Source organism: Oryzias latipes, chromosome 3 (assembly GCF_053564925.1).
Source record: "Oryzias latipes strain Hd-rR chromosome 3, Olatipes_Hd-rR_3.1".
NCBI lineage: Eukaryota > Metazoa > Chordata > Actinopteri > Beloniformes > Adrianichthyidae > Oryzias > Oryzias latipes.
In genome coordinates, this window is record NC_136239.1 from 15,490,704 (window position 1) to 15,504,581 (window position 13,878).

At 42.8% G+C, this 13,878-nt stretch overlaps 1 protein-coding gene across 7 annotated transcripts in view; it reads right to left on the reverse strand.

The window, feature by feature from the left end:
• tle3b (TLE family member 3, transcriptional corepressor b) overlaps positions 1 to 9,534 on the reverse strand; it is a 31,050-nt gene extending 21,516 nt beyond the window's left edge. For all 7 annotated transcript variants that reach the window (XM_078945097.1, XM_078945096.1, XM_004066881.5 and 4 more), the window contains exons 1-5: positions 9,074 to 9,534; positions 8,405 to 8,629; positions 6,062 to 6,162; positions 5,745 to 5,808; positions 4,101 to 4,145 (exon numbers count right to left, since the gene is read on the reverse strand). In XM_078945097.1, the coding sequence (XP_078801223.1) occupies positions 4,101 to 4,145; positions 5,745 to 5,808; positions 6,062 to 6,162; positions 8,405 to 8,428 (234 nt within the window). In that variant the 5' untranslated portion in view covers positions 8,429 to 8,629; positions 9,074 to 9,534. The remainder of the gene's footprint in view (positions 1 to 4,100; positions 4,146 to 5,744; positions 5,809 to 6,061; positions 6,163 to 8,404; positions 8,630 to 9,073) is intronic.
• Between the last annotated feature and the right edge of the window lie 4,344 nt (positions 9,535 to 13,878).

Consider the following 13,878-nt stretch of genomic DNA (forward strand, 5'->3'; position numbering starts at 1 on the left):
GACTTAAATCACTTAAAGCTACTGAAAAAGGAACATTTTGAGGCAGCAGCAGCAGCTTTCACTGCAGCTCCACAATTACAGGTACTCAGCATTGTCTTGGTGCACCATGAGCTTGGAGAGGCTCTCTCCACTGAAACGCTCTCTCAATGGTGCACTGAAAGCCATTTGGCTGTTCGTCGCTTCAGGCATTAGCCCTGGCGTTGAGAGCATGGTCCCTGATGAGGATTCAATTGGCCAGGAAAACAAGTGATATATGTGTGTGTGGGTGTGTGTGTCTGAAATGTCCGTTTGGGAATTGTGTTTCAGCCAGAGGAGAAGAGACTGAGTCACTTAGAGGCATCTTATTCATTACAGTTGCATAAAGAGTATTGTGCATGTCCTTCCATTTTCAGCTCAAACACCTGACACAAAGTAAGTGATGCGTTTTCCTGTGAGGAATCCATCAATGCACCATTTTCAAATAGATTGCACATAGTTTCTTCAGAGCCAGAGGTATCAGGTGGATTTCTTCATACTTCACTTTTTTTGGACCACGTCACATTTATCTGTACGCACACATTAAGCACTGTTTAAAGTCGCTCTCTGATCACCTTTGGTCCATTGTAAAAGTGTTCCCAATGGTCTTTTAATTATGATTATGAAGTCAAAATCTAAAAACGTGTCTATATTGGAGCTGCCCAGCCGTACAGTTCCAGGTCAGATACCAGCTCAGATGAGCAAAACAAAGACGTACATGGATCTATTTGTCTGCAAGTGGATGCATCAGAATGGAGCAGAGCAGGGGGCTTGTGGCCCACCTACTGTATTTTCTACATCACAAACACGATCTTTTTCAAAAACCATTTTTGTGTCTGCTCCTGATTCACAATTTGAATAAAGACATACTCAGAAATGTTATCTAAAGCTCATTTCTCTATATACATCATTAGAAAAATGCCACAAAAACATGTTAAAACCACCAAAAACAGGACTTTCATCCGAGTGGGTCTTTAAGGACACACCCAGGCAATAATTCAGTAAAACTCAGCAGCTACTCCAGCCTGCATATCAAAATAAAGCGTATATCTCCCAGGCTGCAGTAACCTCCTGCTCCTCTCCTGAGAGGCAGTGTGTGTGTTCTCCTTTTCAGTTTGTTTTGGCTTTGAGACAGATAGACCATCATCACCTTGGCAAACAATTCCAGGAATCCTGTATAAATTATTCATTTGCTCGAGCTCCGTTGCTCCTTCCCTTCTGTGTGCTCCTTTCACCCTCTTCCTCCAGGAAACAGACAGGATTCTCCTTGATAAAGCATTTTCTCCCTTTCCTTCACTTATTACAAGTGAGGAAGTTGATGGGCACACACACACACACACACACACACACACAACTGAACGCACAAAAAGGCTAACTAAGGAGAAACAAAAGATGTCTGCGCTTTCAAAATCCTCCTCAATGTTCTTGGGTTTGTTGTTTTTCTTCACTCTGCCCAGCATTTTCCGAGGAGACGGTTAACATCCGAGAACAGGCAGGTGCCCAAGAGATAAACAGCCGCCGCAACAGAGAGCAAGGGGTGGTGAAAAACAAAGCAGCCCCCACCCCACCCTCACGGCAGTCAGCAGGGCATGTTGCTGAGGCGGCCTAATGAGCTGCGCTAATTAAAATCACTTATTGACAGCAAGCGAGGGTGAATACCTCCACCCCGCCATCGAAAGAGACACTGTCAAAACAAATTACCTCTCGGCAGAGACACAGATCCCTTTCAGAGCAGCCGTTCAGTGCGGCAGCAGCGATGGGGAGGCCGAGCGTCTGCTGGATCTCTGAACTGCAGTTTGCTTGAGAAGACAATTCCTGTAGTCATACATCTGTGTGTGCAAACCCTTTGCTTCCCTTTAAACCCGGTTTGTTTGGGATAAAGTCGATTCAAAATATTTGTATATTAAGCCTTTCATTTGAGCAAAGTAAAACGCCAGCCTTCCGTAATCCGGCCCTCCTTCTGCCACACCAACAACAAAGGCAGCGGTCTGTTTACCGCGGGTGGATGTCATCACAAACACTGGTTCGACGGGAACGGTAGGCGGGTAGAACGGAGGAGAATGGCAGAACTCATGCATTATTCAGGCCGGCCTCCACTGGGCTTTCTGACAAACAAAGGAGTTGCACAGGACAAGTCGATTAACCCATTTACTCCTGAGCCTCTCCTCTCCCTGCACCTTTCCTGTACCGCCACAGTGGGCTCCTCCCCCTCACCACTGCCCCCCTACTCCTGTTAAGTGTCTGACAGAAAACACTTGAGGACGTGAAGGAGGCAGGCGGGTTTACCTCCACGATAAGCACAAAACACAACGCCTTTCACCTGATGAATTGCAAAGCGCTGCGCTGTTCCGACAGGGTCACCCTCCCACTGATGCCATTAACCCGGGGAGCCTCCACCCAACCACGTTACGTCCTCCTCTCTTACGGTACTCACTCCCACTCGCATGCATAACATCACACAAGTAATGACTCCGGGGCCGTCTTTCATGCCACACCGCTGGGGTGAATGTGGGGGAGGGCAGGAGGAAAAGGGGGAGAACACACAGGGGTGGGGTGGAAAAGGGAAAACCAAGCAAGCAAATGTGAGGCAGGTGTGAATGAGATTTAAATGAAGAAGAAAAGAAGATAAGAGAGGCGTCTGGAAATCACGCCGCCTTTGTTTGGAGCTTTCATGAGCGAACAGAATGAATCACTGCTCCCGAGTCGGCCCCCGGCCGCGTCCCAACAGGTAATCTGTTCAGGTGTTCAAAGGTGCAATTTGATTATTTGATAGGAGCGGCTTCTCGTTTAGGACCGTGGAGTCTGCAGTCAACGTAGGATCAGCAGGAAAGTAATCCAAGTAAAGCCAGCAAGCAGATTATGGCCGACATGATGATATTTTATCTGCTGATCCTGTCTACAAGCACATACTCCAGATAAGATGCCAAATACATCCAGACATCTAAGGCTACGTTCACACCGACCTGGGCAACGCGCCTTCAAGTGACCACTTCACATGAAAAGTCTTTGTAAACCTGCGTTTTGGGTTTCCCCATTAAATACTCTAGCGTAAGTTTTAAGACTGTTTTCAGGCTCTACATACAAAAAAATTTATATGTACTTTGCAAGTTGAACCAGGTCAAACTTTGATGAATCAGGGACTCAGAGTTGGTACTGATGGTTGAATGACATCTCCTTTAGGAAAAAGCCTGAGCAAGATTCATGAGATTTGCACCGCTTTAACTTTTTGCACCAAGACTATTCCAACTGGTGGCGGACACAATGTGACCACCATGGGCTATAAGGACGTTCAACAACATGCATTTAGCGCCTACTTCAACAAACGCCCAGTGTTCACATGGCTGTAGTTTTGGAACCAAAAATCCTGTTCTCAGACAGTTTGGAAAGTTCTGGGATGCAGAAATAAAGCATCTTAATCAGAGAATCAATGAGTGGAGTTGATTCAAATAAACTTAAATTACAGCAAACCTGATCTCCAGAATAGGCTTCCTGCCTGCATTTCTTGGGACAGGAAATGTGGTTAAACAAAACAAAACCAAAAAAAAAAGCAAAAATAAAAACCTCCCTGTTGTGACATGCAGCTGCTATATTTAGAGCTAAAATGTTTTGATTGTGTTCTCTACCCATGTTCCCTTCATGCTTCTACAGACTCGGCTGTGTTTGTGCTGTGAATGGAACCTGTGAACGTCCACCCCCTGAAATCCACTGCAGGCCTGCATTGGGGCCCACTTATCTCAAACAGACTAGCATTAAGGATGCAGAACAGGAAAGCGTGCATGCTCACAAGGACAAAAAACACTCAAAAACACCCTCCGTCTCACTCAGTCTGCCAAATACTTCACTTTAATCTTATCAAACCATCCCCATCAGGCAGTGTGCCCTTAGCGTTGTTTAGCCTGTCAGCGTTTTCACTTCAGGAAGCCAGCATGTGTACACTTCCCAAAGGCATTTAGGAAAAAGGGTAGACACTGAGGTCAGGTATGCATGCATGCATGTGTGCCTGTGTTTACAGTCCTCCAAGACTGGGGGCGGGAAAACAAGATTATTTTGGCTGTACACAGACCGTCTCTGATATGCCTACATACCTGTTTGTGCATCTCAATGTTGAGCCCGTAGGACATTTCATAGTACTGTAAAAAGAGAGGAAAAGGCAAAACATAAACATCCATTCCAATCATGACTTTCAGTTCTAAGCAGACCTATAAAAGACTGATATTAGTTTATAATGGGGACACTTCCAAAAAAGCGCTTTTTTTCGACCTAAAACATGACATGTCTGTGCTGCAAGGGGCAGAAAAAGTACTGCACCACTGCTGTGACGTTGTTCCAGACTTCAAAAAACAAACACCGCAAACCCTATGCAAAGAGCTGTTCTCTTTGCTGCCACAGTATACTGATTGTTTACTTTTGCATGCAACTGCCCACATTTGCACCAAAACCACACCATTAGGAAGTGCTTGCACCAAGTTAAGCATCCCCCACGCACGCACCACCCACCTCCAACCAATACAAGTAAAGGGTTTGTTTCTCAAACACCTTCTGTTGATGATATCTGAAGAAAAAACTTTGAGGGGAGTTTACCACCCATCAGATAAAGAACATCCTTTCTTGTCGTTTTACGGGGAAATTTGCACCGAAAAGCTTCAGGCAGAGACGCATCTGTGAAGACACTGGGTTTCAAAAGTATACTACCTGAATCGATCTTCACGAACTACATTGAATCCATGGATTCATTTCATTTAACGTTTAAATTTAGGATGAAGCTTTGACAACTACATCGAATTTTAGTTGAATCAGAAATCGGATGTCAAGAAGAATTTTAAATCGATTCCATTCACAGGGTTGGAAATGACACTTTCATTGAGTAATGTGACTTCACACCATAACCTATGATCTTTGCGGCGTCAGAGCATTCATTTTAAAGAAAACTGGACCAAGTGTGCTTGACATCACCCATAGAAACCGTTTGCTTCCTGCTCCAATTAAATTAAGTCAATTCCGTTGCTATTTTTTCACGGTGCAGACGCGTGTTGTTGGATCCAGACGTCATCAGTAAGAAGTGATTGGTGAAAGCCGGTCTGAGTCAACATTTCCATGGCAACCACTCAATAATTAGGAGTGGAAGTCCACACCCCTTTCAATGAAAGAGGGCTTAGGAGAATCTGTCAATCAAATGTTTGAGCGTTTGACATGGGGACCAATGAGAAACGCCTACTTTCATGAAGGTATCTGATTGAGTACTATGATTACTGAGTAGCTGTTTATTTCTCTATAGATTTTGGATTTGTGGGATTTGGGATTCTTGGAGCCAGTAGGGGAGGGGGTTAACTCAGTCCAGTTCTCATTTACAGTCAATGGTTCAGAGACTTCACTTTGTGACCATTTGAAAGAACTATATGGCTCCAGAGGAAACCGCTTGACCTACGAAAGACGTCCGAGTGGGTTGAGTTGAGTGTTTTTAAGAGAATGCTCACAATGAAGACCCTCCCCCAACTCCAACCCTCCCCCTGACACCATACTTCAGTAGGAAGAGGGTCAAGGGGGAGCACACATCTGACCTCTGCTAGAGTTTCCGTTGACCCCCACCTTGCACCTTCTTATCCGGGGAAATCACAAGCTGGAGTCAAAGACCTAATGAGCCTGCACCACCTGTGACTGTTCACCTGAGGCAAAAAGGGGGAGGGCCCGCCACTAAATCACATTCACAGCTTTACAATTATTGCACTCACCATGACATAATGACGCTGCATCTCTGTCTTCTCATTGGCCAGTTTGTCGTACTCCACTTTGAGACTTCAGGAGGACAAGAGACAAAAGGAGAAGTCATCTGTGTTATTAATATGCATCAAAGTTAGGTAGGATGCGGCGCAAATGCACCGCTTGTGCAGGGATTAACAAAGGTGTTTCATAACCCCTCTGTGATAAAGCACTTTATCGTTCAGTGTGATAAAAGCTGCATGAAGCTGCTAGAATAGAATTATTTTAAAAAGCCATGGCAGCTTCCTCTTCCAATTGTTTCCAGAGAACTGCTCTCAGCAGTCATTACCTGTGGTACTGGGCCTGCAGGAACTGAAATTCGTCTTTGATCCGATCACAAGACTCTGCCACTGTAAACTTGAAGCCAGGCTGCCCTGGCTGGTGAGGTGCCTGGACAGAAGAGAAACGTAAATAAAGCGTGTTAGCCCGTTGCAATTGTTCTTGGCATCTCCCCTTTATGGAGCAAAGTACAATTATAGATGACAATGAAAAAAATAAATAAACAATTAATAAGTTACTGAAAATTTAAGAGATCAAAACACAATTCCAGGGGAAAAAACACGAAGCGAAAAAAAGGAAATCAAAATGAAAAGGTAAAAAAGGAAACCCAATAAAAAACCAGTAAAGGTAGGTACTATGGGACATCGCTGTTTGGATCATGACGTTTGAGTTTTTTTCCAAATGCGTCTTCATTGTCTGCATACTAATAAAGTTTAATGATTAGAACGGAGAAAATCCAGCGTCACTTCATGCCAAATGGTTGAAATGAGGAAAAAGTCATCATCCAATCTGAGATAGTAGCTACCCTTTCCACTTTTAACACTAAAATAGTTTTTGTTTTCTTTATTATTTTTTTTCTATTTAAGGAAACCGATAAAGTATGCACTATATATGGGACACCACTAACTGGGTGATGACGTTTGGCCATCGTTTCAACCAAACATTCGGCATGAGGCGATACTGAATTTGCTCCAAACTAATCCGGGCTGCGCGATACGAGGAAAACTCATGTAAATATAATATAAATGATCACTATTGCGATGATGATATTGCGATCCATAACCAAATAGCAAAACAACCAAAAACATACAACAGTTTAATTTAAGAGTCAACATGCCTTAAATTACACTCAAAACGACCTTCGTCTACATAGGAGGCGAGCATCTAACAAAAGGGCTCCATCCGATTGGTCAACAAGGTGAAGGCATCCATCTGATTGGTCAAATGCATTGATGGATTTATTTGATTCGTTATATACTTCAAGCTGTCATAAGATTGTTTTAGCACATTTAAGTTACCCATTCGTCGCAATTTTCGACAACTTTTGCTACATGCGTATTGCACAGCTTGTTTTCCAAAATCTTTCCTTTTTTGTAATTGTGTTTTGGTTTCTGGAATTTTTGTTTGAGTTTCTGAAATGTAAAGCTTTCTTTGAATCGTTTGTTTTATATTGTTTTGATATATAATGTGTTTTTATTGATGGGATTTGCACTTCAGGGCCACCGTACCTTTTTGCCTCAAACCTGGTAGAAAATGTTAACATAAGCAACAGACATAAGTGCATCCATAAAGATGCAGCGGACAATAACAAATCAATAGGGGGTGTAACGATTCATGGACTTAATTGATGAATCGATTTGATTTCCTACGATCCAACCACAATGATCGTCTGAGGCTAATTGTTTATCGTGTCAAATCAACATATACCATTATGAAATGGATTCAAAATGAAATACAGCAATTACATTGTTCTTGGAAAACACCATTTGGATTAAGAGAGGACAGGTTCAACATAATGTCTACAAGGTGAGGAAATACTTTGAATTTAGCAAAAACCTGACTATATAGTGTGGTAAAAAGTTCTAATAAGGTTCATTTTGGATTATTTTGATGTGGAAGAACAACAGTGGGCTGAACTTCATGAAGCTAAAATGTGAATGGATTTCCCATTAATTCTTGTTTACTTGTCTGTTTGAACACGTTTAATTTACACTTTAATAAATCTGAGGAATCTGGAAAACTTCCTCTGCACTGTTCAGTACCAGGTATTTCTCTCTGAGTCACACTGGTTGAAGGTTTGTGTAACTCTTATCCTAGGTACTTAAACATTGAGAGTTGGGTCATCTAGACCCACTAACAGTGCGCTGAACCTTTTTCCTTTAATGATTTGTGATCTTCACTGGTGTCCATGGATTACATAAATTTCTCTCCGCTTTTATTCACCTTCGTCATGGTAGGGAGAACACGTCAATGTAAGGATCGGGTCATCCAGACCCCATTATGATACCACAAGGGTTACAGATGTCCTGGAACAATTTTAGATCAGCGAATCTTTCAAAATGATCCAATATCGGAATTGTATCATCAGCCACAAGTTATGATACAAATCGAATCGTTACTCCCCCCTAAATCATAACCCTGTTATTAAGAAAATTAAGCACATTATGCCCTGCTTTTTTCATGGTTGCACTAAATCTTAAGTTGCTTTTTTGGACAAACATGGTCCCCAGTGTCCCTGCTGCCACCATAAGGTGAGGATCAGCAGCTCCATCCTGGGCTAATGAGGCGCTTTCTAAACTAAAGGTGCTGTATTTGCATCCATTTACAAACAGTGACACAGACATCTACTTACCGGATGCCGGCCTTGTGGATACATGTCTCGTCTTTCACACGGGGGAATCGATGTGTTTTCTTTCTCCCGCCCCCCCTCCCTGTGTCTCTCTGTCGGTAGACCCAGTCAAGGTGCGGTAAATCACCGCCACCCCCTCCCCAATATGCGCAGGATGGCGGCGGACAAAGCCCGTCCTCGTCTCACGCTCCGACCGACCACTGGATGGATCAGCTCCTGCGTTCCCAACTGAACACACACACACACACACACACACACAACCGGACACCGCTGAACAGCTGAATCACATTAACACCACCAACGACTGCACATCCGCACGAGCGCGAGACCTCTGGATCCCACACTGCTACAAACACAAACAAATCGAACCAAAACATCACACCAAATGCCAATTTTGGATTTCAAAGAGAAAATACATTTAACAATTTTGTGTTTTGTTTCATTAGATTAGAAGAAGCTAAGAAGGGAGGGAGCCAGAAGTTGAGAATCACAGACGGAGGTACGCGAAAATGCAGCCTTGAAGAAGTCTTCCTTCCATCGAGCAGTAATAATAAGGAGCCCGCCTCGGAGCTTTGGATCGACAAACGACAAGCTCTGAAAGTCGGCTCCCACAAAGCAGCAACACCACCGCCGCCGCCTCGTTAGCGGCTCTCCTCATTGTAGCCCTTTTACCTTTGTCTCCACCGTGTCTCCGCTTCCTCTGCACAGGTTCAAACGTATCCACGCGCACGCGGCTCCTTAGCCTTGGTTTGCGTAGTCGGACAAACGCAGAAAAGCGGGGTTTTTTTCTTCGACACGGTTTCTCCTCGCACTTTTTTTCTGGATAGTCCCTTTTGAAAGCGCGGTGACTCCGAGGCGGAGAGCGTCGCCTCGTCCGGTCAGACGCTGAAAAAAAAAAACCTCGGTTCGGAGGAGCCGTTGACCCTCGGACAACTTCAAAGACGTCTTGTGTTGTATCCAGTTGCGCGGGTCCAGAGGTTGTAAATTGACAGTTTTTCTTTTTTTAATTATTACTATTTTGTTTGAAAAAAATGTCGGCCGTTGTGGAACACACCTCCAGCCTGCTGCTGGGCACCAGTTCCTCCTCTGCGCTGTACCACACACAGTCTGCGTGCTGACACCGGGACCCGACTGCCGGGAGAGGGGCCTGCACTAACCAATCAGGCTCTCCAGAGAAGGAACCAATCACGGCGCGTTGTCCCCACGTGGGCATTTCAGAAGCCCGGCGTCCTGATTGGTTTGTTATGTGTGACCTCACATGTTCGCCATTTTGGATGTAAAGTGACATTCTGAGCGTTTAACAACTTGTTCAAAACAAAAGTAATAATTTATGTGTGTTTAATATTGTAGCAAAGCACACATCGTCGACTTTTATGACGTTAAAGTTTGGGCTTTAGCACATAACTAAAATAACAACTGACTTGACTTTTTATATTTAATTTTACTAAAGTAAAGCAGTGAAACTGCCAACCAAATGTAGCGCTAAGAAAATCACCAGATTTAAATATTACTTTCAAATTGTAGCAGAAATAAAATTTGCATTCAAGAGCATAAATTAAGAAATGCTAAAATTAAGAAATGAATTGCGCGGATGCAGTTTTAGAAACTAAAATGCTTTAAAATCCTGAAACGCGCGAACGCCGCTTCATCAACAGCAGTGTTCTTTGAGTGACTTGAAGTGATCGACCTATTTCTAACGAGACCTCAAGCATCTACAATCTTTCCTATCAGCAGCTCTGGGTGTGCTGAACACTTCTGCGTCTCGTCCAATCACGTGAGGCTCGTTTCCCCCGCCCCACGTGGGTTCCTCTCCCTCTACCGCCTTTTTCTGTCTTTGTCCAATGGTGTCGCAGCTGTCCTGAATCACGGTCTGTGATTTGTAGAGCACCGGGGAAACTGTCAGTCAGGAGTCCCGCTTGTCAATTAATCCCACGTTGGGTCTTTCGCTGACAAATGCCTGCGCTACTCTCCCTCCTGCCTGCGAACAGCGCCTGGAATGGCTGCTTAATTAGCTTCGAATGGCTTTTCCTTTCAGCTCAAACAATCTGTCACTACCATGTGGTAAAAGAGCCCTGCAAAAAACAAAAGCAGGAAAAAAGGGAAAAAAAGCCAGTAGGGGCTAAATATCAGTTTGATCCCCCCCTCTTCGAGCCTTCAATGAAAACATTTGCTGCTAAACAAAGCTTTTACCTCTCAACCATTGGCTCCTTTTACACGTCTGTCTCTGCCTTCATTTCATTGTTAAAACACACATACACACACACACATTTTTAGTTTATATTAAAATTTGCATCTAAATGTAAAAATCAGAGTTAGCCATTGATGCTCTCAAATTCAGTCGAAGCTCAAATATATTTGATACTGTTCATCATCCTAATCTTTGCATTTGAAAAATATATTTTTTAAATATTTTTTTTAAATGATAACCAAACAATTAGTGTATCATAACAGTTATGCTCGGCCAATGCAAACATTTATTTCTAATATGTTCTTAAATATTCTGCTTCATAAAGCACAGCACTGCGATTCAAAGTCAGTTCAAAATATGATGTGTAGCTAGCATGTTGCGAGCTATGGCTGTTACTAAGCAACAAATGCATCCCTCCTGCAGATGTGACCACATCACGGGATAATAACTTGTGCTCTGAGGGCATTTCAGTGAGTGACACACTCATGTTGAGGCTCTTAAAAAAATCTTTTTTTTCCCCCCCCACAAAACGTCTGCTAATGAGACAATATAATGACGAAATTCTCTGAAGCAAAAGACGGTTAGCAGCACTCAGTACAAGCTAGAATTATGTCCATAAAGAAAGAATCATTTAACCAAAAGCACAACCTATGATAGGAGAGTTGTCCTGCTTTTCCATTGTGGTAAAATACCTAGTATTCAAGTGTTTGATGTGGGTCGTGCCTTTTAATCAACAATAATATTAATTATTACATTTATTACTAACATTTTTTCTGCAAAGGTTTACTAAAACAAATAAAACCCTGGTTTTTTTTGCACCATGCAAAATTCCAATAATGCATTCAGCCTTCAAATCAGCGTAACCGTGTGTTTCAAAGACCACAGAATAAGTGGTTCTTTCACTGCAGGCTCTGCTTGTTTGTGTTTTTTTTCTGACTGCTTGGTACAAGTATGTTCCAGAAACGTGTCATGCTGGGGTCTCAGAGACTATTACAGCCCCTAGCCAAATGACAATGATAATGGGTTCTTCTAACGGGCTATTTCAAACCTGCTACCCATCCCCTTGAGTCTGATTTAGGTCATCTTAACCATTTGAATCCTCATAGTGTTGCAATGAATGCGATTAGTGCAAGTTATTTTCACTAGCATCGCAAATCCACAAGTTTTGCCGAAGATATTATTTTATTTTAACTGAACAGTCACACCAAGCTGTTATAATAAAACAAAGCCAAAGACACAGAGATGACCTCAAACTGTAGAAACAACAGACTATATAAGAAAACTGGGCTAAATAGGAAAAACTGCTGGTTTATTCATCTGCAGTTTCACCTATAGCTATAACCAAACAAATAAAAACATTCATTTTCCCACTTCAGAAGGCAGGTCACTTCAGGTCAGCAACCCAAATATTCGGAACTACCTTCCTTAAAGCCAGATAAATGGCGGCAGTTATAATAAGCAGGAGGGTGAGGGACAGCAAATCAACAAACGACGTTTCTCCCCACAGGCTGAGAAAATAATATTATCAATATGAAAGGTGAAAATAAACACACATAAAGTGCAGAAGCTTTGAATTCATGACTTACTTGCATGCATGTTGTTGCCTTCTTGCAATAACAATGCAAACAACACACACAAAATTAAATTTGTCACACACTCACTAGTTATTTGCGTTGACTGTATATGAGAACTGGACTGAACAAGTGTGCCGTCACCCATAGAAAATGCCTTACTTCAGGCTCCAACAAAATAAAGTCAATTCAGTCACCATGTTTCTGTGTTGGATGGAGTCAGGTGATGTCAGGATTTGGCGATTGGTCAGGATTGGTCTGAGTCAACATTTCAATGGCAACCACTCTGGCCAATCAGGAGTGAGCTTGTTGGAAGTCCACACCCCTGCCATTTAAAAGCGGGCTCAGAAGAATCTGTCAATCAAACGTTCAACTTGATACCAAATCCTTTTTATTCAGGCATCTGATTGGTCAGTTTATAACTTGAATGACTTGAACTACAGAAAAAAAATATAATAAAATAAAGATAGGATTAGCAAGAACATGTTAAAAAAAAAGGTACCCGAGCAAGAATGGTTATTCAGACACACGGAATGACTGAGTAATCGCTGTTTATTTCTCAATAGAAGTCCACAGGATTTTGGTTTCTTTGAAAAAAGCATGTACTTCCTGTTTGGAATGCCAGGCGGAAGTGGTCAAAGAATCCAGTTCTCCCATTTAGTCAATGGTTACTTGTCAATGCAGTATTTCGGTTCTGTCTGTTTAAAAGAAAACTTTTAAAATAAAAAATTCTGTCTGTATGAGCTAGTGATGGCATTCCACAATGCTTTAGGTTTTTCTATTCAAAATAGACAGCAGGAAAAGAGCTGAAACAATTTCAAAGAGAGCAACAGACCACAGAGCAACTATCCATCCAAACAGGGTTGGATGACAAGAGATACAACACACACAGAAAGTTGTGGTCTAATGCAGCAACTTCGCAATTGCACACTTTAACTGTGGCATGCTTATTCTGTATTTTACATAAAAAATGATGTCTCAAAATCTGACAGATCTCCATCAAGTCCACAACGTAGGGGTAACCTGTATAGGAGGAAGATGAGGAGGGGTTGCAATGAGTCCAGACTAAAGACACGGCACATTAACATTACCCTCCATTCATCATACATTTCCTCAAGTGGTTACCTACTGTTTATTCAAGTAGAGCTGTGGGTCTTTGCGCAGATATTTGTCAGTTTGCTCTTTGCAGAGCTTCCTGGGATTGGTATGTGTAGGACCACTGTACGGGATGTTGGTTATCTGGGAACTGGCAAACACTGTGGTGGTCTCCACCGGCCTGGAACTCAGATTCAAGAACCGAACGCAAACACACATTATCGTAAAGCTTCATCTGACATGCGGAGGGCCACGGACACGTCCCACACTTGCGTAAAAACACAAACACTTACACAAAGATTCACTTTTCATCCCACTCAATGGAGAGTGGCCCAGATTAAGCAGAAACAAAGATTGGGCCTTGCTGCTGGGAGAGAGGGGGTGGGATGGGTGGTGGTCCCCTTGTAGACCTCTGCACTGTTTATTTGCACTGGAAACCCAGACGCTGTGAAATTCCCACTCAGAGGCGCTGCGCAAATACTGAGGTTATTTGCAGAGGTGGTTTTAATTCTTTACAGAGAAGTGATTGGCCCTTTTTGCTCTCATCTCTGCAGGAGCCAAAGGATTCTTTCTGCTTCTTTTGCTAACCCCCCCCATCCGACTCTAACGAGCCTTAGAATAAA